The sequence below is a fragment of the Electrophorus electricus genome, chromosome 13 (genome assembly GCF_041902795.1).
Source record: "Electrophorus electricus isolate QZ-2024a chromosome 13, ASM4190279v1, whole genome shotgun sequence".
Lineage (NCBI taxonomy): Eukaryota > Metazoa > Chordata > Actinopteri > Gymnotiformes > Gymnotidae > Electrophorus > Electrophorus electricus.
Window position 1 is genome coordinate 16,004,534 of NC_137509.1, and position 27,519 is coordinate 16,032,052.

Genomic DNA, 27,519 nt, shown 5'->3' on the forward strand with positions numbered 1-27,519 from the left:
GTCACAAACACCGGTAACGTGAACAGAGGCAACGACCGACAACTAAGCACACGCCTGCAGCGGTTTAAATGCAGACAACATAACAAGACTAAACCAAGTGCAGGTGTGCTAAACAACATGGGTGTGGTTTCAAACGAGACAAACAATTAACTCCCACTGCACGCGGCGGGCCGCACCACGTGACAGAGAGGGGAGCGTTCCGTGACAAGGACAGATTAAACTAATCTGTTAATCAAAAATGCTAAATGAATGGCTATGGATGTGTGCTGTTTATGTGTTGAGTTGAATCTTTTCTAGCTGCTCTGTTATTCATATGTGCTTTGAGTCTAAATGAAAGCCAGAAATCCTGTCAGAACTGTTATGTCATATGACACAATACTACTTCTGCCCCATTATCAGAAAGAAGAGGCTGTGTGTGTGTGTGTGTGTGTGTGTGTGTGTGTGTGTGTGTGTGTGTATATATATATATATATATATATATATATATAAACCTGTAAATAAATATAGGTTATACATTGTGCTAAGAAACACAGAAAGAAAGAAAGAAAGAAAGAAAGAAAGAAAGAAAGAAAGAAAGAAAGAAAGAAAGAAAAGAATGAAAGAAAAAAAGAGGCTTTGATCTGCTTCTATTGTGTGGTATCTCTCCCACATATGGCCTACACAATAGTATGTTGTAGGAGTATTTGTGTGTGCATTCAATTGATGGCTTTAAGGAAAACAAGTGTGTTGTTTCTGTCCCTACAATGGCCAGACAACTATTCAGTGCTCAACCAAGTATACCTATGTGTACAGAAACAATTGTAAACCAGAGGCCCTAATCTAAAATAAACAGATCTCACATTTAGGTCACTCATGTTGCAGCCATTCTCCACACCATGTTCATGTGATACCATAGGTTGTCACTCTGCACCAAAGGGAATAGTAATGAAGATGTTATATCAGGTTTGAATATTTTATCAGTCACTTTGCAGACAGTGCACTGAATCGATAATAGCCTCTTAGGGACAATGAGTGCTTTCCAGTAGAAAAGAGATTTGCTCTTCTGGGATGAACGCTGTTTCTCCTCATACTAGTGGAGTAGGATGCTGAGGTATGCGTTTCTTGTTTTTGCTTGTTTGTTTGTGTTAGGAGCCTAGACTCACAGTATGCATATTAAAGGTAAAAAAAAAAAAAAGATTACCTCTCATTATGTTATCACTTTAATGTACATTTTCAATTCGTTTCATGTGTTGAATAAAAACTGTAGTCCCTTTCTATAATGTCGCCTTTTTCGCACACAGTGTCATATGCCATCTCAATTTCAAGTGATCAGGTGGCCAAAGCAATCGAATACATGCAAAAATTGCGTGATCAATAAAAGCCGTTAGCGTGCATCCACCAGGAGCAGGCATGACTCAGCACGGTAGATTAACCCGAAGCGACTAGCCCAACCGGCGCACCAGTCTGGAGGCACCAGGAACATAAATGATCGCGGCAACTCAAGTTCACGTCCGCCCTTTTCAGCCTGGGAGTGAGGACAGCCATGTCGGGGGCACTTCTTAAAAGCAATTGTGTCGCTGCCAAAGTGACAAGTAAATACAGGCGTTATTTAGCGTTAAGTGTTCACTAAGTGTGGCTGAACAGTTCTTCCACGCTAACTTCTGCTACAAATGAATTACCCACAGTACCCTTTTTGGTGTTGGAGAAAGAGAAACGAAACAGAACGAAGCAACGGATTTATTTGGCCTCATGTTGCGTTTCAGCATAACAATGCTAAGGTCCAGCTTGATAATAGGCGTGAAGACTGATATTTGAAAAGGGATAATAGAAGAGAGAGAGAGAAAGAGAACGGAGCAAGCAGACAGAACAGAGTGTGTAGAAAATTACAAAGGTTAAACACATTTCGTCTTTCAGCTGTAGCCACAGGACCAGCACCAGACCTGCTTTCCACATGTATCATCATCAAAGCTGTCACGGGGAGGCATGTTCTGACAAGCCTTCATATGGAAGCTTGTGAAGGCTTCTGAGGGGCCTCTACACGCTAAAGGTGGACTGTGCTACTTGTATTAACATAGGCTTTCATCCCTGCAAATTGGCATCAGCCAGCTTTTCATAAATATTTATACATCTGTGGAATAGCATTCGCCGTCGTGACATTTGCTCAAGTGTCTTAAGTCCATCTCCCATTGCCATCATCAGACACGAGTAGTAACGTCCCCCTGACTTAGATGAATAAGGTAATAATTCATCAGGGGTGGGGTAGGCAGAGATGGGTTCATTATTTATGATGGCCTGGGGGAAGAGTATGGCAGGGCTCATTAAAACCAGATTTGATTTCCATTTTTTCAATTTTGGTGCGAAATACTGGTTTGACATCCTCTTCTTCTACCCCTACTTGATACAAAGCATAAAAAGTAAATAAATAAATAAACAAAAAATAAAGAAACAGGAGCCTCTCCATTTCAATTTAGCAAGCATCAAGATACATCGAGAAATGCCGCAGCGCCATGGCCCACAGGTCAGCCATATGCAGACATGATCCGCAGTTTTAAAGTGACAACGGGGGTCAGAGGTCAAGTGACTCTCGGGTACAAATGGTCCAGGCCTGCTTGGAAAAATTAAGTGGAGTGGGTGTTTGCCAGTCACTGTTCCGCTGTTCACAACACACATCTGACAGTTTGAACAGGAGAAGCCTTTGCAACATATTGGGGTGAAATTTGGTTAATGGCAAAGTTGAAGTCGAGTGGACAGGACTGTGGACTCATTGTATGTTCTGGGGGAAAGAAGGCAAGAAGCACAAGACGAAGAGAAGAATAAACGAGGGTGTGTGATAGTCCCCCAGCATTGAGTAAGCCCACTGCCCGGACCCCAACAAAGGCCTTCTGTTGATTCACAGCTGAGGGTTTATTCCCTCAGACACACCAGTCAACCAGATTTTTTGTTCTTCTAGAACCCTCTGACCATGCTTGGTGTCTCTGACATTCTCACACCCTCTTTCTATCTCTCTCACACACAAATACATGCTCAGACAAACACACACACACACACGCATGCATACACAAACAGAAAATCCATAATATAAAAATCTAGTCATATAATGCTGATAAAAAGAAAATTTAAAAGCAATCTTTTAGCCTCATACAGCAAAAACTCATATTCACACTTGTGCCGAAACCTTCTTAAAAGTGTGTGACATTTCTTGCTATTTCTTGAACACCACAGTGATACATCATTACATCTAAATTATGTATGCCATATCCTATGCGGCATACCATCATAGTCCGCAGAGTCACATGGACTACCCAAAATTGCAGTGCTTTCTATTGCATTTCTTTGCTAATTTATATATTTTAGCCACCTTCTAGATAAGAAACCAAGGTACTGCAAAACTGCAAAGTCATTAATCACGATTAGTCAACAATAGGCCCCTCTGTCAAGCCCATTGTCTGCAAGATGAAATATGCCCTGTACCACATAAGATGAAATAAAGCACCTCTGTGTATAACACCATTCCCAACTGTGTAACATATGAATTATGTGAATAAGCATAAAATTTAAGAGGAAAAAGAGGAACAGTGCATGGGACCAAGTGATAGCCATTGGTTCAGGGTGGCGTTCATCTAAAACTGCCTGTCATTGCGGCAGTCTGAAGCAGTTGGCGGTTCAAGCTCCGTCCTGGAGTCAACTGGGTGGTGGCGAGAGTTCTAATCCAGGCAAGGGAGTGGGGCGAGAGCCAACTCAATTGGATTAGTGGGGCAAATGATCTTGCTACCGCTGGAACAGTGCGGGGCAAAGGAACGCCTCAGTAATCGGATCAGCCTCGCCCAATGCCGGTGACTACAACCGCTTCTTCCTTTTGTCGCTTTTAGTGCTCCAAGACTGTAATGGCAGGAAGGGAAACAAGGAGTTTGTGTTGACTTTGTTTATGGATGAATGTCGCAAAAACATGGGCGTATGGGTGAGAAGAAAGAAAGGAAATGGTGAGATTGTAGAAATAGAAGATCTGAAGGGAGTAAATAGATAAAAAGAAAAGCAACGAGAGAGAGACAGAATAAAAGAGAATGGGAGCAAGGAAAAGAGCAAAGGATGATGTATGGAACAGAGAAGTAATTAGAGATCAGAGGGGGCAAACACAAAGAAAAGATCCACTGAGAACTTTCCGGAAATGAGCTTTCTAATTAACCATTTGGGCAGGAGTGCTCATTTCCCAGCCTGCTTTATGAAACAGCACGTTTGAGTAAGGGAGCACCTCCCATTTCTAAGAATGATGAAGAATGAACAACTGATTTGAAAACAAAACAAAAAGAACACAGTAGATATCCATTATTGCAGCCAAATAAAGATGTTCACAACAACACAACAGCAATAAACAGAGAAGGTATGTGTGTGTGTGTGTGTGTGTGTGTGTGTGTGTGTGTGTGTGTGTGTGTGTGTGTGTTGGGGGGGGTGTTGGCAGGGGATTGGTGGTTGGAAATATATCCTTCTTCATTCTGACAGTCATGATACAGCTCTAAGTATGAAACATTGTGATTGGTATTTTAAGGAACGCCTACAATTTGGAATGTCACCACCCATTCCTTCAAAGATTAATAAAAAAAAGTTAAAATGAAATATATCCCATCTGGTATGGCTGTGTTTTCTTCTCTCTTGGTATACCTTTTGTGTCATTTAAACAGACTCTGAAACAGGCTTTGTGAGAATAAACTTTCAGATTAGAGGATGCTTTAAGTGACAGGACATTCAGTGACATTCAGAAAATACTGAGAGTTATATGCAATTAATCTATAGTTGCTTTAGCAATAGACTGCGTTACAGTAGACATCCCAAGGTTGCACAAATTCCTATCTGACACTTTAGGAATTATTAATTTATGAAAGAATGGCCTTGGGTACAGTTGGAGATCAGAAAGGAAACATTAATGAGCCTCCTAACAGGTCCTTACTTCTCTTCTCCACCTGACTTGTTTAGAAAGCTATAAATTAACATACAATGGCTAAAGCTATAAGAAAATAAAATGCATAAACAAAATGCAGTGGGATTTGACTTTTCCGCAAGCTTCATACTGATTTTTATCCCACTACTCTAAGTCCCTCTCAGTCCAATAGTCCTGATTCCCTTGGAGAGTTTTAAGATCAGGTGGCGCACTGCCCTGGAGCCGTGGGCATGTTTTGCACAGACCTCTTCCTGTTGGCCCCGCAGAATAATAAAACCACAGACAACTGGGCAAAGGAGGCAGTGCAGACACCCCCATTCACACACATTAACTAGAAGAAAGGAAAGAGAGTACATAGATGTGTGTGTGTGTGTTGGGATGTAAGACGTGCTTAAGAAAGTAGCTTCAATGTGTTATAAATTACAATAATAATATGTCATTCTTTTAAAGAACCAAACCAAATCTGCTATTATTTCTCATTTACCATTACTTCATTCAAGAATACTACACAGAAGAGCACTGCATAAAAGATAAAGAGTGGAAATGGGAGTATGATACATGTCAGGTACATGGTATCTAAGAGATCAGAACCTCATCTGTTTCTAAGGATCAAACAATCGCTTTAGCACAGTTGAGACACCATCAAAAATAGCTATCAGACATGAACATCAATGCAACTTATCCAGGAACCCAGGCTGGTTTATAAGTATGTCTCTCCCTCTGAGATTCTTAGTACTCAGACACACACACACCCTCACACTCACACACAATCACCACTTTGCTCTCATTTTCCCTGTCCCAAAATTCATACAACCCAAAGCAATATTATAACAGTGCACTTAGTCAAGCTCCATTCTCAGATCTTAGAGTTTCTCTGGTCAAATCCTGATGACCTCCAGTTTTTCTATGAGCAGTGTCTAATTACTGTAACTGATACTAAACAATACACATGTTACAAGAAAGTGAGTCAAGGTGATACTGAATTTAATATATGACAGTTTAAGATTCGGCAGGTAGAAGAGAACATATTAAAGTCAGGCCGACTTCAATACCACTACCTCAAGCCTCGGCACAGCACAGACATTTCCCACCACAAAGTTCCAATAATATTCCAGACTTGATTTCTGTGATATGCAGACACAGATCTAAGTATGCTGCTCCGTAAAGGCCCCCTTTTCAAATGAACGATTCAATTGTCTGACAGGTTTATGTCAGTTTTAAGGCCTGTTACAGTTCTTAAAGTTTCAACAATAAATTAATTTAACATTCATAGGTATTAACTGTGTAGGATACTTAGTGGATGAACAACTATTACATTCAATATTAAATGTAAACTGGTAAAGCTATGTCTTTTATTTTATTTTTATTTTTTGTAGATCGTAAAACTGGATCAATTCATAAGGTTTTCACAAGCGTATAAATTTGTAAATCTTTTGAGTATTCGGTGTGACAGAGGAGAGAAAAGACTGAGACTGAGACAGAACCATTTCCCATCACTGAAAACACACATTAGTATTTGGATACTGAAGATATTACTGAGCACATCTTCACCTTTACTAAATTAACTTAACTGCCTGAGAATACTCTGGAATGTTGCACCATTGCCAACCTCTGCCCACACTCTCACAAAAAGACAAGGAATACCAGGCAATAGCAAGTGCATGTGCAGAAATTAATATTAATATCTGTAAATAATTAGTCTGTATTCAAATGTAAATGGATGTTATTTACTGGATGTTACCTTTTATGATCTATTTTTAGGGTTAAAATGTTGAAGTAAATCATGCTATTAGGAGCATGGGAAGAAAGCAAGATGCCATCCAATACAGTAGAAATCCAGCACGTTTTTTTACTGAGTCCAGCACATATTTCTTAGTTCTGCCTTCATATTTCTCAGCTGCTGACTGCATGCTGTGAACAAGGCTGCAGAATTGTGTCCCCATTTGGAGACACAATGCAAGTGAGTCTGATGAATGCCTTCACATCCAGACACACAGATGCACACAAATAAACAAACACACACACACACACACACACACACACACACAGTGAGAGAGAGAGAGAGAGAGAGAGAGAGAGAGAGAGAGAGAGAGAGAGAGAGAGAGAGAGAGAGATATTCATCCTCAATACCAGACTGGCACATAATTTCACGTGTCATTTTAATGGCTAAATCTGGCCTTTGTGTTGGGATTTATTAAACACAACCAACCAGAAAGCTCCGGAAATGAGCAGCTGCTAGATGGAAACCACTGGGTGAAAGTAAGAGATAGCAACTGATCCATTTACATTTGACAGCTAATAATTTTACAAAAAGGTTAGGGTTAGTATGCCTGTTTTCTTTTGTGTGTGTGTGTGTGTGTGTGTATGTGTGTGTGTGTGTGTGCGCTGCATCTTGATTGATGAATATTAAACATGAAATTAATAGCAACGTTTTCCACACATGCCTAGCTCCTAATATGCAGCAATAGCATCTTTTCAATTTAAATATTTCAGGTTACATGACTCTCCCAGGGGGTGATGCCATATTACCCTAAACTCATTTCATTTTGAGTTCAGTTCTCTCTCTCACTACTACTTCTCTATTTTTTTTTCACGATTGATTTGTAAGACCAACGTTTTTCATTTGATAAAGACCAAAATGGTAAAATCCAGTGGAAAGGGAAGTATCTTAGTCCTAAAGACAGCTCTTTCCTCTCAGGCACGACAAGCCTCTCTGCTCTAGCCGGAGCGTTCCAGAACACAGGGAGTGGCCGGGAGCCACAGGTGCCATGGAAACAAGATGTGGTGACGACAGAATGAGTTTCGGACCTATAAACCAAGGAAACAAGTGAGACCTGAGAAATACTCATGATCTACTTAAGCAGCACACAGAGAGATGAGGGATCGGCAGAAGTGCTGATGGTACCCGTGATGCATCCTATTAATCCGCTTCCACAGCCTGTGCCGTTAAGAAACTGAAGTCCCAGTCTGCTCTGGGAGGGCACTAACAGAGGCCAGTGCCAAAAGAGCTGACCGAGATTGAAGTTGCAAAGCTGAATATGAACATAGGTCTGATTGACATTGATTCATTTGTCCTTCCAGTGGCTCTCCAGCTTTTCACCTGGAGATTAAGGGTAGCAATTGATTAACAATGCCTTAATGCTTCCCACAAGCACACCAAACCCCTCCTCAAGACAACCTTAATGGACAAAGACTACTATCAATAATTCACACTGTACCATCACTGGCAGGTTAGTCAAGGGGAAAGTGGATTAGCTTTTGATGCTTTCAATGTATGTGCAGCTCCAACTTCAGTCTACACTGTTACAATAACAAAAATCACAAATTCCACAAAGTGCTTTGGAGGCAAAAGGTATGAAATAAATACGTCAAATGCAAAATTGTGTCTTGCTCTGTTGATTTTATGGTAATCGACAACAAAAGAAAAAACAATTAATCTATGCGCATCTTCATTTATAATTCATTACAATTGGGACTCATTGATTATCTGTTATGATTGTCTGCCTTTCAAAAGTGCTTCAAGGAATTACATAAAATATCAGCATTTAACCATAAAATAACCATGTAAGATCCAGGGTTTATTTCTCTGTTGTTGTAATTAATATACAGTTCTCTGTATAGTTCTGCATATAGTATTACATATTCTGATTTAACTACTAGTATTACAACATGATTTTTAATGTTGTCGGTGATGTATTAAGACTCTGATGGTTATGTAATTCATATAGCTGTTTAAGCCCATGTATAAATACAATCAGAAACCTTTGGGTTAAAACAAGAAACAGCTAGAGCATTCACAAGGCACATCACAAGCATTCATATGATGTCTAGCGTTAATAAAGATCTGAATAACTGAGCCCTAAAAACCACTGCGAGACTCCTTAGTCTCAGATGGTCAGACCACAGGTTCCTCGTCACTGGATGCTTCATGAGGCATTGCTAGATTGATGGCATTGCATTAATTGACTTCCCTGATTTCAGATACACAAACAAGGGTTTGTCTGTCCCAAGCACACGTTGCCGATGTTCCCATGCGCTAATCTGTTCCCTCACATCGCTCAACATTTCTGTCTCTTCACACAAAGGCATCGTTCTTCACAGATATGAGCCAGGCATGAAAGAGGGTGGGACACACTGGCTTCTCTTGCTTGCTCCCTCTCTCTCTCTCTCTCTCTCTCTCTCTCTCTCTCTCTGTCACCATCTCTCACTTTCTCTCTCTGCCACCCGCTCTCTCTCTCTCTCTTTCTGTCTCTCTCACTCCTCCAGTTTCACATTTGGCCTGTATTCCAAATAACAAAAATGTACCCCAGACCAAGTCTTATCAAAGATGATCAATATGTCTCCCTCACACTTTGTCTTCATCGCCCCACTCTCTTCTATTAATGCTGCCTTCCGCTGCCTCCACTCTGATGTGAGGGGTTATGTCCTCAGAGACCTGCTGAGTTATGGATCTTTATCCTCAAAGACCATGACTGTTGTCTAGGTTACGGGCCACACCCTGTCTAACTGGGGAGAGATGGTGCAGCGGTATTTAGCTTGGACATCTTCTGTTAACATTTGCATTTAGAGGAAGTGCATCAAGATACCGGAAATGTTTGAAAATTCAAATGCTTTGGAAAGTAACTGCAATTCAATATTTTTTCTCTCCCTTTACTGTGCATTGTTGCCATAGCAACAACCATGCATCATCGGTATTTCCCATCTGCGTTGCTGTTTGCCTTCCAGGAGACACCCCAGGCTTAAGGAAGAAGACAGCATGACAGGGTCGGTCAAGCATCACTAACAAACAGGCATGACATTTTTCACCAAAATGCAACCAGGCCTCACTACAATACTCATTCCTTCCCAGTCATGCTATACTGTAGCCATTCAACCCCCATTCTGTTACCATCCACTTCCATCAATTTTGCGTTTCCTTAAAGCCTCCTTTTCACATCTTGCATCACTTCTCGAACGCAGAGACTGCCTTTAATCCTTACAGCTGCGGCTTAGCTGTAATTCGGTGTATTGAAAGCGCTTATGCTCAGTAGGGGAAACCGCCTTTGGGCAGACACACACAAACACCATTCATCTTAGCAGACCTTGGTAGTCGACCGGTGAGCCCTGACTAGAACCCAGGCTAAAATATAAGAAGAAAGCTCAAGTCCAGAATATTCCTTCACTGCCACAATATACTGAGATCCTGTCCACGGTGGTAATAAAAAAATGCTCTACACTACATGACAATGGCACGGATAGCACAACTCCCTCCCCCTTTCAGTTTGCTGAGCCAAAAAGACATCACCTAGTTCAAACAATACATGAACAAGCACCCAAAATAGGATAGGGTCATTAGGGCTGTGCCTGCTGTCACGATACACCTGCAGAACTATACATTTCACAGAAATCCAAAGGGGCCTATGAGCAGGGGTTATTGGAATAATAGGTAAATAAAACTGATTGACAGTTTCATACACAAAAATGTCAAGCAAGGTCATTTTTTCGTATGCTGCAGCCTGGCTTTCCTTCGAGACACACAACAAACCAGAAATCACCTTACGGCTCTGCCACCCACACTCAACACACATGTCCTTGTTTGGTTCTCCTCCCCTTCCTTTAGTGGGTTCATATGTGCAGATAAACACGTGGTCTGTATTATTTTCAAATTCTAGCTAGCTACAAGGGGAGTGAGTGGCATTTTCTGTTGTTGTTTTTTTGAAAACGCAGGTCATTTCAAATACAGTGTTTCAAAGAAGTCAAACAAATGACAACAACCACACAATGCAAGCTGTTTTATATGCAATTTTGTTATCTGTCGTGCTAGCTAGTGGTATGGTAGCGGACACTTTGCCCAGTGCTTTGGCTAGCTTAGCTAGAGTGACGTAAAGTCCTGCTGCCAGGAAGAAGAGCATAAAGTGCCCCCATATTGGGGTGGTTGTATTTGTATTTCCCAGCTAGAAAGTACATTATTAATGTTAATGTGTGATAACTTCACTCTCAAAAATGGAGAAACAGGACAGAAGAGAAAGATGACATTATTTTCAAGGGTTGGACTGCATAGTAATGGAAGCTGCCATAAGTAATGGAATTAATTTTTTTTTTGAAAGTGGACATGTACATGACATGTTGTTGAAGTTAAGTTCACCATTTACAATTTATGGTTAATTCAAATTGTGAAATGTTTTTGACAATAAATCAAATAGTAATCATTTTTGTGATATTTCAAGGAGAATCCTGGACAAATCCTGGACAAGTGCAGGTTATAGACCTGGAAATTACTGCAGTATTGTCATAACATTTAGATTAATGGACTAAATTGGCCTGGTGATGGGCTGTGATATCCATGTTCTGTTAGGTTAGGTCAAAGGCATCAATCATCAACTTAAGCTTATGATGCTCTTTAGTATCACTTGCCAAATTCAACTTTTATACTATGGCTAGGGGTTGGAAAACAGCCATGAGAATATAATAGCCTTGCTAATGTATTGCAGAATGCAGCTGACTAAATCCATAAAGAGCTGGAAACCGCAGCAAAGCCGCAGCAGCACAGTACAGAACTGCAGCAGCACAGCCCAGAACCAGAGGAGCACTGCCACAAGCCACAGCAGCACAGACCAGAGAAGTCAGATGGTCTCAGCGTTGGCACGCCACTCCACTCACAGATATACAATTTATTTCAACAGAAATGAGAGATTAATATCATTTGCATGAATTATTGCATTAATGTCAATCATAAAGTCTATAAGGCAAAAACACACCATTCCCATGAGAGCACTGCTTTGAGCGAGAAGCATTGGCTGGTCATGTACCAGAGGTTCTCAGTATAATAATTCAGTTAATAAATCCAACAATTTTTTTTTTACTTGGACTTGGTGGAACTTGGATCTACTAATACAGAAGGCATTACAGAAGCTCTTTTGAACTGTTCAACAATAGTCTTGATGGTGCCTTTCCAAATTAGTGTTTGCTTGGGTTTTGTTCTAATGGCACTTCGGTGACATTGGGGAGAAAGGCTGGAGTTGTTACCAGGCTGAAAAGCAAGTTCTCACATCTGATTGGCTGGCACTGTATAACCACAGACTGGAGCTGTCTGTTGGGGTTGCTGTTAAGCACTGCATTGAAATGAATCATATTTCAAGTTATATTGCCTGTACCACCAATCCCCCAAACATCAGAGAGAAGTATGCTCTGCAGTCTCAGAGGCATTCTGAGTATAAAGATTAGTGAAGATACAGAACACAATTCAAATGACAGATGCATGTGTGAGGCACTTGCTACAAAGCTGTCTTCAGGTGACTTCATAAAGAACATGGGTCTTATGCTTGATACTCTGGAGGAGCTCAAAGATTTGACATATTATCTCACTGCTGTGAACATGATTAAGAGGCAAACCAATGTTTTTTCTGGTCAGACAACACAATCCTGGACCACACTACAGGCTGCTGAAGCTGTTGATCATGGCAGCTTTAGTGGGGTAAAAGTGTAAAATGACTCAAGCCAGAAGTCAGTCAACCTTCAGAAATGTTATGAAGCACTTACTGACTCATGAAGCATTCACTGACCGCATGTGCACCTGGATGTTGACGGAGAATGAAACAGCACTTTCTGACCAAATGAACATCCTTATGCCAGAAACATGGCTATCACCGTTACCAGTTATTTATGGTGAGGACGACATAAGACCACACTGTGACCATTTTGATCTCAGCTTTTCTGGTGTCAGACAGAGATCCAGAGATTTTAAAAAGCATCCAGAAATTCCTGTGAGTGATGGGCTGCTGAAACTGCAACATGCAGTAAAATCTCTTGCTGACTGTCATTTTTCCCTGCTCCATTATACCAGATTTTAGGATTCCCTCACTGGCCAAATCCCACTTCAGACCCTGCTTAGGAAAGAAGAACAAAGAGTAAGTGAATGAAGTTCTTAATTACTATCATACCATATATCAGTAAGTTGTGATAACATGGTAACCGAAAAACCGGCTACTGTGAATAAATATATGTGACTACTACTATCACTGCAAAAAAATGCCTTGTAGAATGTTAATTTGTGTCAAGCTAATTAAACTGTGGTGTTTAATTCAAGACTGTCATTATTATCATTATCACTGTCAACATCATCATTATTATTATTGTCACATTCTTTAAGCATCTATTATTTACGGTACTAAAATCTTCATTTATATTGGCACAAATTAAACTGGACTTGAAATCAAGTACTTCCACGGTATCTGTCCATGCCTCTTCTCCAGTCATGACTGACTCGCACTACCACTGCCGATTGCCAATGCTTTATCTCTCTGAAGCCAAAACTTCACCTCTCCCACTCAAACTGAAAAGGAGTGGTTTGGTATTTTTGAACCAAATCAGGCACATCGACACAACATGCCTTTTGCTCGCTTCAGACGCTTCGGTTGAAATTTTCTTTTTCAAAAATGTAAACTTCTGGGTCACTCATTCTTTTTGGAAAAATAAAAGAATGGGAAGTTTAGAGGAATGTTTACTGCCCTGATAAAAAAATCTCAGAGAAAGCAGAAACACAGCATTACTGACGTTAAGTAAACCCAAAATCATAAACATACTCTAGCTAAAATGACAAGGTAGGCCTCATGTCCTGAACTTTATCACCTTCCCTAAACGTCGATCTGCAATCTCATTGGCAAGAGGTTCTCCCTGTCCACAACTGTATATCCTATTAAGAAGACGAATTTTATGTTTTGTACATTCAGTGTTCCCAACTAGATATAACCTTTTGTTGTTTGCTAAGGGGCATTTTCCTTTGCCATATGACACTGTCTAAGCCTCTCTCTCTCTCCACTTTTCTGCTCTAGCCAGAGGTGGAGTTCTGGAATTCCACTGTGCTCATCGGAACAGGAGACCTTCATGAGCAATATCATTATCACCCTCCAAGACACGTGCGCCTGTCAAGTGCTATATACTAAAGTGCCAGTTGTCCCCTTGAGGACGTAATGCTGTAAAGAGCTGCTTGCACCATTCTATACTGTAACCTTCCTATTTGGTGCACTTGCCTTCGCAAAACAGTAGCCTAAACCTTTTTGAAAGTATTCCACTTCTTCATTATATCCATTTGTTGCTACAGGTATCAGCAGTTTGGAAGCAATAATTCAAAGTAATGTTTCATAATTCAAGCACTGATTCAATTGCGTTTCCAATGATCATATTACCAAAAATGTTAAAAAGAGGCAGTTATCTGCAAAATCATTTATGTTAACTCATTTTTGTAAGACATGAGTTGCCTACTAAATGATTGTTAATGATAACGATAATTTAATCAAATTATCATGATACAATGTCTTTCATCTGAGTAGCCAAAGCCTGTGCCAAATAGACCTCCTGGATTTTTGTTCCTTTAAAGAGCTCAAGAAGTGTGTGGAAAGCCCTGCTTTACCACAGAGAGAGCGATAAAACACAGCATCTCCTCACTCATTAACGCTGACCACAGAGAAACCCAGCCACGTGCCGCTATTTTCTGCACTCATTAAACCCCAGTGATCCTGCCCCCGAGCTGTGAAGGGTTTTCAGTGGGGGGGGGGGGGGGTCGTAGGGGGTAGGCAGGGGGTAAGCAGGGGGTGAAGGGCATATCAATAATTCAAATGTCGATCTTTTATCCCCCATTGCCTGGCTGAGTCCCACCATGAAAGCAGGTCTAGACTTGGTTGCGCAAATTCAGCTCGAAGGCATTGTTTCTGCTCGGTGAGGGTAAAGGGTGACACAACAACCAATCATTACATGTTTTTTGCTGCCAATTCTTGGAAACATTGCAGACCATAGGTTACAGCAAGCATGTTGTTTTGTACAAAGCTTTCATTACAATGGTAAAATGATACTCAAAAAAAAAAAAAAAGAACAACTGCTTCATTTCTCATTTTAAATTTTAAGTTCACATTATATTGAATACTTATACAGACAGGCACTCTTTTTGGAATTTACCATCAGTTCAATGGCTTCCTTCCTTCTTTAAAGTAATTTTAGGTTTTTGTTTTTGTTGTTGTTGTTGTTTTGGGGTGTTTCCATAAAATTATGCATCCATTCACTATCAGTTTCATGGAATGTGTCTTTGGGTCTGAGACAAAGGAGGAAACCTGTAGTTCTCTTGGTTCATGACTTATACTAGATGCAATATTAAAGAAGATTATCTTACAGTAGGAGACATGAGCCAAGGTCTCACAATGGATATCCTAATTATGGTTAAATATTTGGGCTACGTCATGGCCAGCTAATCCACTCTGAGTGAAAACCCACACAGGTGCGGGAGACACAACAATAACATTCCCCCAGTGATACGCCCACCTCAGTAAAACGTCCTCACACCAACACAGTTGCACTCACATAATTGCATAAATGACATTCCCTTTTCCATACTGACACCCATTCGAGTGTGCTTCCCCGAAGAAGGTAAGTTCGCGGGGGGATTTGTGCAATACACACACAAAGAAGCTGACCAAGCCCATGTTCAGAGCTGACCACCTCCCTGTGGAACAAAGGTGCTTTGCAGAAGCTTGCAGTACAGAAAGAGAGGCTGCCAACAGAACGGGGGCTCTGGCGGAAGGAAGAGGAATGGCTCACCAACCTGCCAAATCCTCAAACCACTGGGATCAGCATATAGATCCATCCAGCTCAACAGAAAAATGCCATGTCATATACATTAATCTAAACAATAGAGAAGGGGAGAATGGGTAGGAGGGAGGGAGAGAGCGAGAGAGAGATGGGGGTCTCAGAAGGCTATGTAGCAATAAACACAGAACAACAGGATCAGCACTTCTTCTGGAAGCACACACACACACACACACACACACACACACACACACAATCTCCTCATTAGGGCAATCCCATTAGAAACAACAGCATCTGTGTACCAAGCCCTACAGCAGCAGTGCTCTCTCTCTCTCTCTCTCTCTCTCTCTCACACACACACACACACACACACACACACACACACACACACACACACACACACACACACACACACACACACACACACACACACCACACCACCTGCCCACCAGCCAGCCTCACAGGAGAGCATAAAGCAGCCCTGCCCAGAAATGAGGCTTCCAACACAGGCAAAAGATAACCCAGCTTCCCCAAGTTCCCTCGGAGCTCCTGCTACAATATTCACCATACTTTTCCACTACAAACAGCACCTGCCAGTCATTCAAACCAGCATGAATATTTAAGCAACCTCCACCAACTTCTGATCAAACATTAAAATTATTTTTTTGTTTTAAAAGTGCTTCATTAATAAGAAACATAATTTATCAGTACTCAATAGTGCATGTCTGCATATCCCAAATACCCGAGTGGGGCCAGATTTGTTGACATCGTCTCCATAATGCTCCAGAAACCAAGCTCCCAAGTGAAGGCAGTGGGTTTACCTTCTTAGGCTTTTTCCTTCTTCCGCCCAGTCCATTGACTCTGTCTGTAGTCTCCATCCTTAGATGGGACTGGGTGTCTTCATTCATCCTCTCCTCCGTAAAAGCCGCTCTGTCTCTCTCTTGTTTGAATTCGGGGTTTGCGCTCGCTCAGTAGTTCATCGGCTCATCCGGTGAAGGCCCTTGCACCCTCTCTACTCGTCTAGGCTGCACTGAAGCAGACGCTGAGTGGCGCGCAAAGCACCGGAGAAGGGGGGGAGTGGTCGAAGGAGAGGGAGAGGGAAGGAGAGAGAGAGAGAGAGAGAGAGAGAGAGAGAGAGAGAGAGAGAGAGAAAGAGACCGAGAGGGTGAGAGAGAGAAAAGAGTGAAAAAACAAATGGGAGAGTAAGAGAGAGAGTGTGTGCGCGTGAGCCAATGAGCTTTCAGGAAAGAGAGAAAAAGGTGGGGGGACAATGGTGTTGCCATGGCAGCAGCTGCCACCAATGTTTATCTGGAAGCGCAACTGAAGCAGATATATATACCACCTCCCACCCGTGCCATGTGTGTGCACGTGTGTGTTTGTGTTCATTCTGCTGCATATCTATTTGATTACTTTCCATCTACTATGAAAAATGTGGGCAGCAAAAGGAGTTCATAACAGCTAGTGTCAGTATCGTCAGCCACTGCCATTTTTGCTTTGTCCATCAGGCTTTCTTAGAAAAAAATGCATATGATGAAATCTTCTCTAGAAACAATCGACAATGGCGGTTCACTGCAGCAGAGTGTCAGTGTTGGCAGTTCGGTTTTCAGTTTTCTGTTTATTTCCTTGACATGCTGGGAGGTATACATATTCATGGCAGCACTTGGCCTGGATTCCACAGGTGCGGCAGGAAGCATCTTTACAGCAGCAATACTAGTAAAATGCTAGAGTAACAGTAGAAATAATATATAATAGTAGTAGTAGTAATAGTGATAGCAGTAATACAACCTCTTTTAGAAAAAAAAAGACTCTTTAACTTAGTTCCCACATGCTTTTTTATTTATTTCTGTCTTTTGTTCAGTCATCCTGTCTTGTTTGTTTTTGTTTTATGGTTGAATCCTACAAAGCCTGATTCTTCTTTTCTACTCATCCTCTTTACTGCTCCCTTTGCAATGCTCATTGGCTCCACCTCTTTCCATTTCTCCTCCAGTGAGAGATCAGAGAGGGCGGCGACCTTTAACATGGCCCTTTGAGGCCCCGTTTCTGCCCATGGAGATGCATACAGCAGGCTGAATGGTCTGTGGTCACCCTTGACCGAACCCTAGCAGCCAAGGAGAGACCCATGTCTTAATTGAGGGGAGGTCCTAGTTTAACACAATTGTGTTTTTGATGAAGAAATGAACGGAATATATACCCCTCGTCTCCATTAGTCCGAGCCAAAATGAATGAACCCTGGAAAGGCTGAGATCTTGCTGCTGCTGTTTAAGCATTGCAGATTGGTCTTCAGTTGACATGAACCTGTGACATTTTCCTGCTGTCCTGCAGTGGAGCATCCAGGCACTCTTTCCTCTCATATGAGCCAACTCATACGACTTACCATCGAATTCGCCCAGTTCCTCACTATTCAGCATGGGCCTTGTTAATCCAGGCGATGTCTGATCCAGTCTGACTCTCTTTGTTCATGTGTTGCATTTCAGAGGTAGGTGAATTGTAACATTAGGAGCATTAGGAGTCTTGCCCACTCTAATTAGTAATGTTTTACATGTATATGTGTGTATATAGATAGATAGATAGATAGATAGATAGATAGATAGATAGATAGATAGATAGATAGATAGATAGATAGATAGATAGATAGATAGATAGATAGATAGATAGATAGATAGATAGAAAAAAAATTAAAATGTGTGTGTGTGTGTGTGTGTGTGTGTGTGTGTGTGTGTGTGTGTGTGTGTGTGTGTGTGTTTTATAAAGGAATTTGCAAGGTGGAATGTGTGTACTACAGACACGAGACAAGGAGTAGCTGTTGTCTAGGCAACTAGCCTCTCTCTATGCCAAAATGACTTAAACCCCTTGACTGCCCCTCCCCGCTGCTCACGCGTGCACACACACACACACACACACACACACACACACACACACACACACACACACACACACACACACACACACTTGACTGTGGCTTTGTGGCTGTGTCTGATCAGTCAAGGCTGATGCTCTGTCAGCTGAAGTGTGGCTGCTGGAAGCTGCACCCAGCCAGGTTATCTTCAATTCAAATCCAGTCAGACAATAGATTTGTCTATAGGATAAGACCCAAACACTATGAAGTGGATAATCATGTCAAACAAACATAATGTCGATTGTAGCAAGGAGCACTAAAAAAACACAAAATGTATATTCTGTTCTGGAAAACTGAGTGGTCCTGATTCAACCACTTAAAGACTCAGCGTAGCGATGTTCTTTGGAACATCCATATCACGGCTCCTGAAAGACCTCTGGTCCCGTCAAAAGAATCTCCCAGATCTCTGAGCTGTGGAGTCAGGTAAACCTGCTCGAAGCAGCAAGTATAAAAAGTTCTGAAAGCTTGGGGCTAGAACTAGGGGCAAGAATTGCACTTGCAGCTTTAAAAATTACTTAATGAATGAAATTGCCCTGGATCTGTGTTATGAATGGAAGTGCTCTGGATCAGTGGAATTCCACAGGTTATCCGTGAGTTGAAGTGGAAATACTCTTGAGCTGATTGTAGGACATTATTGTTCCCTTTACTTTCAGAAAACTCTATCAGGTACTGAACATCAGTCCCTCCTTACCACCAGTACTCTAGTGCATATGTAAACAACGTGAAATTTGGTTTGAAAAGACCAGCCACTGAGAATCAAAAAGAAGTCTAGAGAGACTTTAATTCAAATAAAATGTCTGAAATATGTATGAACGCTAAGGACCTAGCTTCACCGGCTGTGTGTGAACTAGTTAAACAACAGCTGAGAATTCATCAGGATTCTGTGTGTGTGTTCTTGGTCAACCCCAGTGAGCTGGATCTTTGGTCTGGAGGTCAGAGCACACATTTGCCCAGGGATTCAAGAGTGAGAGTCAATGGTGCCCTTTGCCTTCGCTACAAGTGATTTTTGACTTGCTAAACGAAGCGCTCGTTTCAGCAGTCTGTCGGCTCAGGTGACTGAGAATGAGAGGCTGGCGTCACGCAGGGTACACCATTGTGCCCCAGTGGGGCCCTTGCTGCCAAGCCTGGCATGGGTGGGTAAAGTGCCTGACCTAAAGACAAAGTGTGAATATTTCATGCAGTCACACCATCTGTTGATTTTAAAAATGCTTCCTTACTCAACTTCTGACAAAGAAAGACACCTCTACACTCCTGGAGATACACCTCTACACTCCTGGAGTCAAGAGTGTGGTACCACATTAAAAGATGTTTACAGAGCACTTGTTTATACACACTGATTGCAATCACTAAAAATTCGATCCCAAAAAAGGAGTAGGTACATATGGTGCAAGGATAATGAACACAGAGAGCTGACACAGTTGATTGGCCTTTTCCCCACACTATTCATGCAGGCACATGTATACACACACTCTCACACATGGAAAAACACACACACATACACACACACACCTATGTTGCTTCTCCATGCCATGTGTCACGGAAGGCTCCTCCCCCCGTGAGTCACGTGGTTCGGCCCGCCGCGTACAGGGGATTCACATGTGTACTGTTTGTAACTACGCCCCCCAGGATTGCACACACATGCACAGGGTTTAATGTTGAATGTCTGTATGTCTATTTAAACCCCTGTCAGTGCGTGCATCCTCGTTGGTCATTGTCGCTACGTATGTGTTAATGTCTATCTCTGTAACCTTAACGTTGGTTTGTGTAGTCACATTTTAATGTGTATGTGTTTTTTATGTTAATTGCATAGTCATGTTCATTATAGATGTTGTTTGTGAGTGCCACCGTTTTCGTATATGCTTAATGTTAATAAACGTTTTGCACCGTCAAGGAAGTCTGTGCGTCCTGCCCCGCGCCCTGCAGCATTCAGGCCAGCAGCGTTACACCATGGTGTCTTTTTGACACTGCAGAGTGTGCGTGATTGTAGACCAATGAAAACAGACCCTAATTTGAATGGTGGTGGTGCTGTGAGGGACATTTAATAGGAGCCTGACCCATGACTGAACACTAATTGAGACTATTTTTGTCATCCAATCAAACAATAAAGCTATATTTTCCAAATTACAATGGCCATATGCAACTTACGAAACAAAGCACATAACACAGACTGCAACAGACTAACACGGTTAAGGTGTTTTCCAGCAAATGCTCCAAGTCCACAGCTATGTGAACCAGCCTTAATCAAGAACATAACAGTGACACTCAAAACTGACCATAAGTAGCTAACGTTAGTGTAGACGAATATGTTATTAATATAGTAGGGGGCAAATTTTATAAGATGTGACTGGCATTCCAAAATTTGCAACTTGGCTCTGATAATCAGTTCTTCTGTCATTCAGTTTGAGTTGCTGTGGTTATTGTCAGTCTCTGCTTACCATACTGGGAAGAACATTTTAATCTTATGAATAAAAAAGGTTTTAAAAAAGTTTAAGATCCTAAACAGGCCTATTGAAATGCGCAGAACACAATGACAGTATTACAAGATGGAATATAAAAAAATAAATAAATAAATATGCAAAGCATGTTCCTGTTAACTGTCTGGTTGCCTCACCTAAAACATACTGACCAAGAGAATAGCTCATTTCAAGCCACTCTTAAATTAAGAGCAGATGGGTCTGTGACAGAGAGCTATCTGAAAATGTATAAAGAATCATGGTGTTTAACTAGCTCTTGCATAAACAGAGTAATAATTTACTCTGATGAAATACTGCTTCTGTGTAATGTAACTTATCTAGGAAACACCTAGTGTGTGACTAGGTATAAAGAAGAATTAGTATGTAATTAATTAGCACTTGGCATTTATAAGGAAGGGGATGTATTTGCTTACATCTACTGAGACTACATGGTAATATTATTGTTTATGTGTGATATTACAAGACACTAAAGTGTGTGTGTGTGTGTGTGTGTGTGTGTGTGTGTGTGTGTGTGTGTGTGTGTGTGTGTGTGTGTGTGTGTGTTAGTAATTTAGGCTGAAGGTCTTGACCTGTCAAACATTAGTGTTTCTGCAGTGTTCTTGGCTTGGAGGTTCCAGAAGGTAAATTACAGCACAAAGAAACACACCACACCACAAAATATAGGCATGCATAAAATAAATAAAATTAAAAATGTATTATTTTGAGCTACAAAACCTGGCCACCAAATAATCCACTACAAACACTATGCTGAAGAATCTGCAAACTCTATTGATTAAGCAAATAATATTTATAAATAGTGTAAATAAAGTTAAGTGTATAAAAGTTCAAATGAGCATCAAATATTCTACCAAGATTTCAAAATAGCAGTACAGATCTCTAAAATAACAGATTTCAAGTCTGCCATCTATCTGCACAACTCAACAGTCAAGGTAATATTTTACATTGCAGTTTAAATACTGCACGTGTGTGTGCATACATTCACTCAACCACTAGAGGGACTGCTGCAGAATAAAAGACATAGAGACAGGACACAGGAGTTAATGAGGACATAAAAATGTCAGAACATAATCCTGCTACACATGAGAATGGCACTTTCTTAACTCAAGACTTTGGTGATCTTCATCAAAAGCTTGTTGTTATATTTCTTTGCATCACAATAACAAGCACAATAAGAGTTACAATAGGAATAAATGTGTAACTGTTTTTTTCCTATATGTTTGTTTGTTCTCTTCCCTTTTGCTGATAAAAACTAGACTTTTTGCAATCCATTTTTTTCTTTTTAAGAGCAAATTAGCATTATGGTATTACATGGAAAAAAGAACTGTATTTGACCTGCAGCTATCCTCCTGCTATCCTCCAACCCCTCATGTGTACTTTTAAGTGCTGGTAAAAATAATTACAAAATAAAAGAAAAGAAAAAATGCATTAATGAAATGTAAAGATAAAAGAAAATAAAAGCACACAATGCACCTGAGATTTATTTGTGTGTGTGTGTGTGTGTGTGTGTGTGTGTGTGTGTGTGTGTGTGTGTGTGTGTGTGTGTGTGCGTGCACAATTGTATATATAATGGTATTACTATAAAATCATATTTATCTTATTTATTGTTTTCCTCCAAGATAATACGTTCCAGTACACCACACTTCTTCCAGCCATGCTTATTAATGCTGTGCTTCATCTGGCTCTGATCATAAAGGCAGCCAACATAATGAGCTCTACCAGCTGTGCCACACCTAGCCAGGCTCCACGGCAACACCATCCGTCATGCCTGGTGCATCGCCTTGGAAACCCCTAGGTGACTGCTGTCATGGCAACAGCCCCCCATGGAATGTTAAATAGGGGAATACCTGACCCGTGGGGCATGCATGCAGACAGCAAATAGTAAGGGTGTAGATCTTAACTAATCTGGTGAATGGAGAAGACAAGAAAAGCAGTTTTTATCAAGAGTAATTATGGAAAGGAAGTAGAAATGTTATTCATTCAATTCATGAGGACAACGGAGATTGTCAGAGATCTTTTGAAAAACAGACTGAATTCTGTTACATGGTTCTGTATCACAGTGCTTTGCCTTGTGCAACACTGATTCTGAAGTTTGCTGTAAAAAAAACAAACAAACAAAAAAAGCAATACAACTATGTAGCTTTGCAAAATAATAGAAACATTGAAACTTTTTTTTGGGGGGGGGGGGTGTAAAAAGAACTGTTTCCCCTTGAAATGAGAAAGAATCAAGCAGGAAATGTATGTTAAAGGGTTCCTTTGACTTAACAGAAAGCCTGACTCAAATCAAAATAAATCCTCATCCACATCAAATGAAACCCTCACCCAGATCAAAATCCTCACCCAGACCAATGGAAAACCTCATCCAAACCAAAAGAAAACCTCATCCAAACCAAAATAAATCCTCATCTAGATCAAATGCAAACTTCATCCATACCAAAAGAAAGCTTCATCCAGATCAAAAGTAAAATTCATCCATCCATCAAAGCCTCCTCCACATCACTCATGCTCTGTGGCTTAATTATACCTCTAATGACACCATGTTTTCAAAAATCTTTAGAGCCACAAAAAGCTTTTGGGTGGCATTCCTACTACAAACATCAGCTATGTAAAGCAGGTCACGTGTAGTGTTAGTTCAAGGCTGGGTCAGGGAGGGTTTTTTTTATTTGTTTTATTACTGCTCGTGTGTGTTTTACACAGCTTTTCTGTGGCTTCCCCTGTCACACCTCCCCTGTTGCTGGAAGTGAGCTCCAGTCCCTGCCTGAGGCAGAGCTTTTCTGGTGTGAAACATGCTGCTATAATTTTGGCCCTAAACTTGACAGACTGCCGTTTCTATGACTGACATGCTGGCAATGTGAACACTCATATACAGTGTAAATGTCTATTGTATGTCTTGCAGGAATAGAAGGTCTTTTTATAGGGTATGGGGAAGGAGACACTGGATTAATTGTTAAAATGAAAGCGTTAATGCTAAGATGGCTAACAGTAAAAAAAGCTAGGTGTGCCAGCAGACATGCTAACTGATAATACTATACCTCATTCATTACAAATCACTACCATTAGCCTATTAATTTTTTTAAAACTCTTATATGAATAATTATCATAATAATTTCCTTACAACCAGAGAAATAAGAGAGAGAAAGGTGTTAAAGGCTTTACTTGCCTGCGTTCTCTTTTCCAAAATCTTTTATGGTCTTTTATAGTTTCACCTGTGGTGAAGTTCATTTCATGGTTTCATTTGGTTTCATTAGTCATCTGACATTTAATAGCGAAACTAAACCCAACTACATCTCGCCACTAATGGCAATGACTGTATTTGAGATCCGTGCCAGCCATCATGACATCTCTTCATTGGTTTTTCGTTCTTCCCTAGGGATGCAAGATTGTATAATGGTGGTGTAACAAGACCTCATGGCTTTTAACAGATGTTGCCCCAAGCGGTGATCTCAGACCAGTCTTCTTTAGACTGATGCTCAGTTAAGATTCATAAAGGAGGAGATCAAACTAATCTCAGATCAGTATCAAAGATTAAACTGAAGCTATGAGTTCAGCAACACCATCAAACTGCAACATAATCCCTGCTGACACAATGACATCATAGGTCTATCCTACCCCAGTGTTTAGGCATCATATTGGTCTGCTAAGAAGCAGCGCTTGATGAAGGACTCTAATAATCTGTAATCTCCTCTAAGGAACCCTCCAAAAATCCATTGAGATATTGATGTTTGCCTGCTCTAACACCCATTTTAAACTTATAAATGTCTTCTTAACTGGCTCATGAGAAGAAGCTTCAACAACATGACTGGTTATATAACATAAATTATCATGACACATCATAGTTGAACAGAGACCTCAGGAGAACTTGGAGCTGTAAATGCCTCCCTCTTGGTTCAGTGTTCAATTTCAGACAGAAGATGGCACCAAAAGCATATTATTTTTGAATTGCTAGACAGCCCGTTCAGGTGTTTACACATGCTGACTCCAGTTAACTGTGTTACATATGAATATGTTAAATACAGTACAACATGGTTATGACAGCATTGACTACAGTGTTGATTCCACTGTGCCTGACTGAAAAGACAGGCTGAAACCAGCATGCTACGGTCTGCAAATCAGAGTTGAGCCATCATGCAACAACCCAAGCCTGGCATAGTAATAACTCAGGCATTATTCACTCCACTGTGATGCTCTCCCTACAGGAGCAAAACCTCACTGTGCAGCATAGAGAAGCAACCCCAGGGATGGCTACTGCATCTGTATAACATTACATAGGTGTTGCTGTGGTCTTGGTTAGGGTAGGAGGATTCAGAATTCCATTTTGCAACTTACCTAAAAGAGAGAAAGGGTAATTAAGGTAGATGGTCAATGAGGTGAGAGTGTGTGTGTGTGTGTGTGTGTGTGTGTGTGTGTGTGTGTGTGTGTGTGTGTGTGTGTGTGTGTGTGTGTGTAAAATGAGTGTATGCATGTGCATTTGTGTGTGCGTGTGTGTGTGTGTGTGTGTGTGTGTGTGTGTGTGTGTGTGTGTGTGTGTGGTGAGGCATATGTGTCTTGCGATGATGCACAGTGGACTAAAGAAGTTAAACATATCCAACTCTTCGGCTTTCTCAGCTTTGTTGGATAAAATAAGAAACAGGAGACAGGAAGTGACAAGACAGGAAAACTTAGGAAAGAGCACATTGTGAACAAGACAAGAAGGCTTACAGTGCTGAGACATCCGCATGTCAGTCTGCCATGCAAGCTGCAGTCTGTCCATTAGAAATGGTCATTAAAGCAGGGTTGATCCTCTCCCCACTTGTACATGTGCACGCGCACGCGCACACACACCCATACCCCCCCCCCCCCACACACACACACACAAATATACACACACGGTACTTCTTTGGTAATGATGGCAAGAGGACTGCCCTGATGGAAAACTACTTTATTAAAACTGAAAGTATTGTATACCCACATGAAAGCGATTCTTAATATAGTCCTACAAGTGTCAAAAAGAAAAGTAGCTCATTTTGCTTTTAAAAGATTGAAACATAATTCCTAAATATATCTCTGTGGGACTCACAGTGATCACATGACCCATGGATGGCACTACCTATTTGACCATCTTCCCCTAGCCCACCATGAGTCGAAGCACTAGCATGTCAGGGCTATTACCAGCACCACAACAAAGTGTAAACATTGAAAAAGTGTGTGTACCTTTTAGTCTGATTTGGGGCTCACCTCAAGCTTTCACTTGTAGAGAACATACATGAGCTAAAAATGTCACTTGCAGTATGCCTCAAAACGTAAACACATCACAGGGTTAATAATAACAGGAGTTTACTTTACAACTTGGTGAAAAAATCTACCTTTGATTCCAGGAATGTAAGACCAATAATGCTTTGCACCATTCCAAGCAGTTCTCCAAACTGTACTGTTTCACCCCATTAACTCAGAGTTTTGTAGTTTGTTCCGCTTCCCAAGGTTGTTAATCCTTGATGTCAGGATTTATTGTTTTGGAAAAGGCCAACATGAATATTTCACTGAAAACTGTAATCTCCGGTTATAACCACCAAATCCTCTCTTACTCCATCTATTTTTCTCCTTAAATTAGATTTACAAAAGGTGGGCCTTGAGAGGAGTTACAGCTCTGATCAAACGTGCCTGGTTTAGGATATTCACTCTCTTGCGCAGCCAGCTTCTTCGAGTGCGACGGGGCTGAACTGCCGGAAGAAGCTTCACATTTCAGAGGAGTTTCAGTGCCCTCTCAGCCAAACAGAGCCAGAGCAAGAAAACAAAGAGAAAATTTTGCCTGGCGCGCTCCACAGCCCTCGGCCCTCCACTGCCCATCTGTTCCAAGCGCAAAGTAAGGGAAACTCCAAGGAGACTAATAAAGGAGTGGAAAATAGGACATTAAAAAGTGAAAAAAGGGACTAGAAGGGACACTTATTTCTTCACTGAGTAAACGCCAGGGCCAAATAATACTGTTTTAATCCTCGCCCGCTGGGCCAAGACAAAAGATGCAGACAGTCCAGGACACTCGAAGGCTAGGATGCCTGCACTTACCCGTAGTCTGGTCTGCCCCGGGACTCGGGACAGTAAACAGATCTTATGTGAATCACAGCCTGTGGACAGAATTGAACTAACTGTGCTCAAGTATCCCAACTATGCAGCCACTGCGGGTCCTGGCAGTGACCTCAAGGAGAAATAGGGCATAACGTCCATTTGAAATGTAACTGCAACTTATTTTATTTGTTATCATTTGCATTACAGACATTTTTTTTACAGCTCTGCACCAAATGAAATCAGAATCAAACCCTTGTACTTTCATTATAGGACGGAAGTTGTATTTAATATTTGGCATATGAGCTAAGAGTCAATGTAATATGATATGAAAGTGTATCGTACTTATCCTAACCTCTCAGAGAGACAAGGTTTCTGAATGCAGATGTGTGTGTGTACACGTGCGCAAGTGTTTACACTTACATGGGCAACAAAGAAAAGAGATCCATATCCTACTGCTGTCTGTTTTTAAAAACTAAAATCAAATAAGATTTTCACATGGTAACCAGCCTATCAGTTACCTTCACTGCTAACCCCTCTCTGACCTTTATATACTGACATGCTGCTAGCACTACCATGTCAGAGTATCTGTAAAATAAATAAATTAAATAATAATAATAATAATAATAATCCACAAGCCTGCCACTTTC

At 41.1% G+C, this 27,519-nt stretch overlaps 1 protein-coding gene across 3 annotated transcripts in view; it reads right to left on the minus strand.

Moving 5' to 3' along the window:
• The window catches only part of ank2b (ankyrin 2b, neuronal), a 123,414-nt gene that overhangs the window by 83,797 nt on the left and 12,098 nt on the right, over positions 1 to 27,519 (minus strand). For 2 of the 3 annotated variants that reach the window (XM_081694808.1, XM_081694805.1), the window contains exon 1: positions 16,288 to 16,522. The exons of the other annotated variant lie outside the window; for it this stretch is intronic. In XM_081694808.1, the coding sequence (XP_081550934.1) occupies positions 16,288 to 16,374 (87 nt within the window). In that variant the 5' untranslated portion in view covers positions 16,375 to 16,522. Of the gene's footprint in view, positions 1 to 16,287; positions 16,523 to 27,519 lie in introns of those variants that run through there. 3 annotated transcript variants of the gene reach the window in all.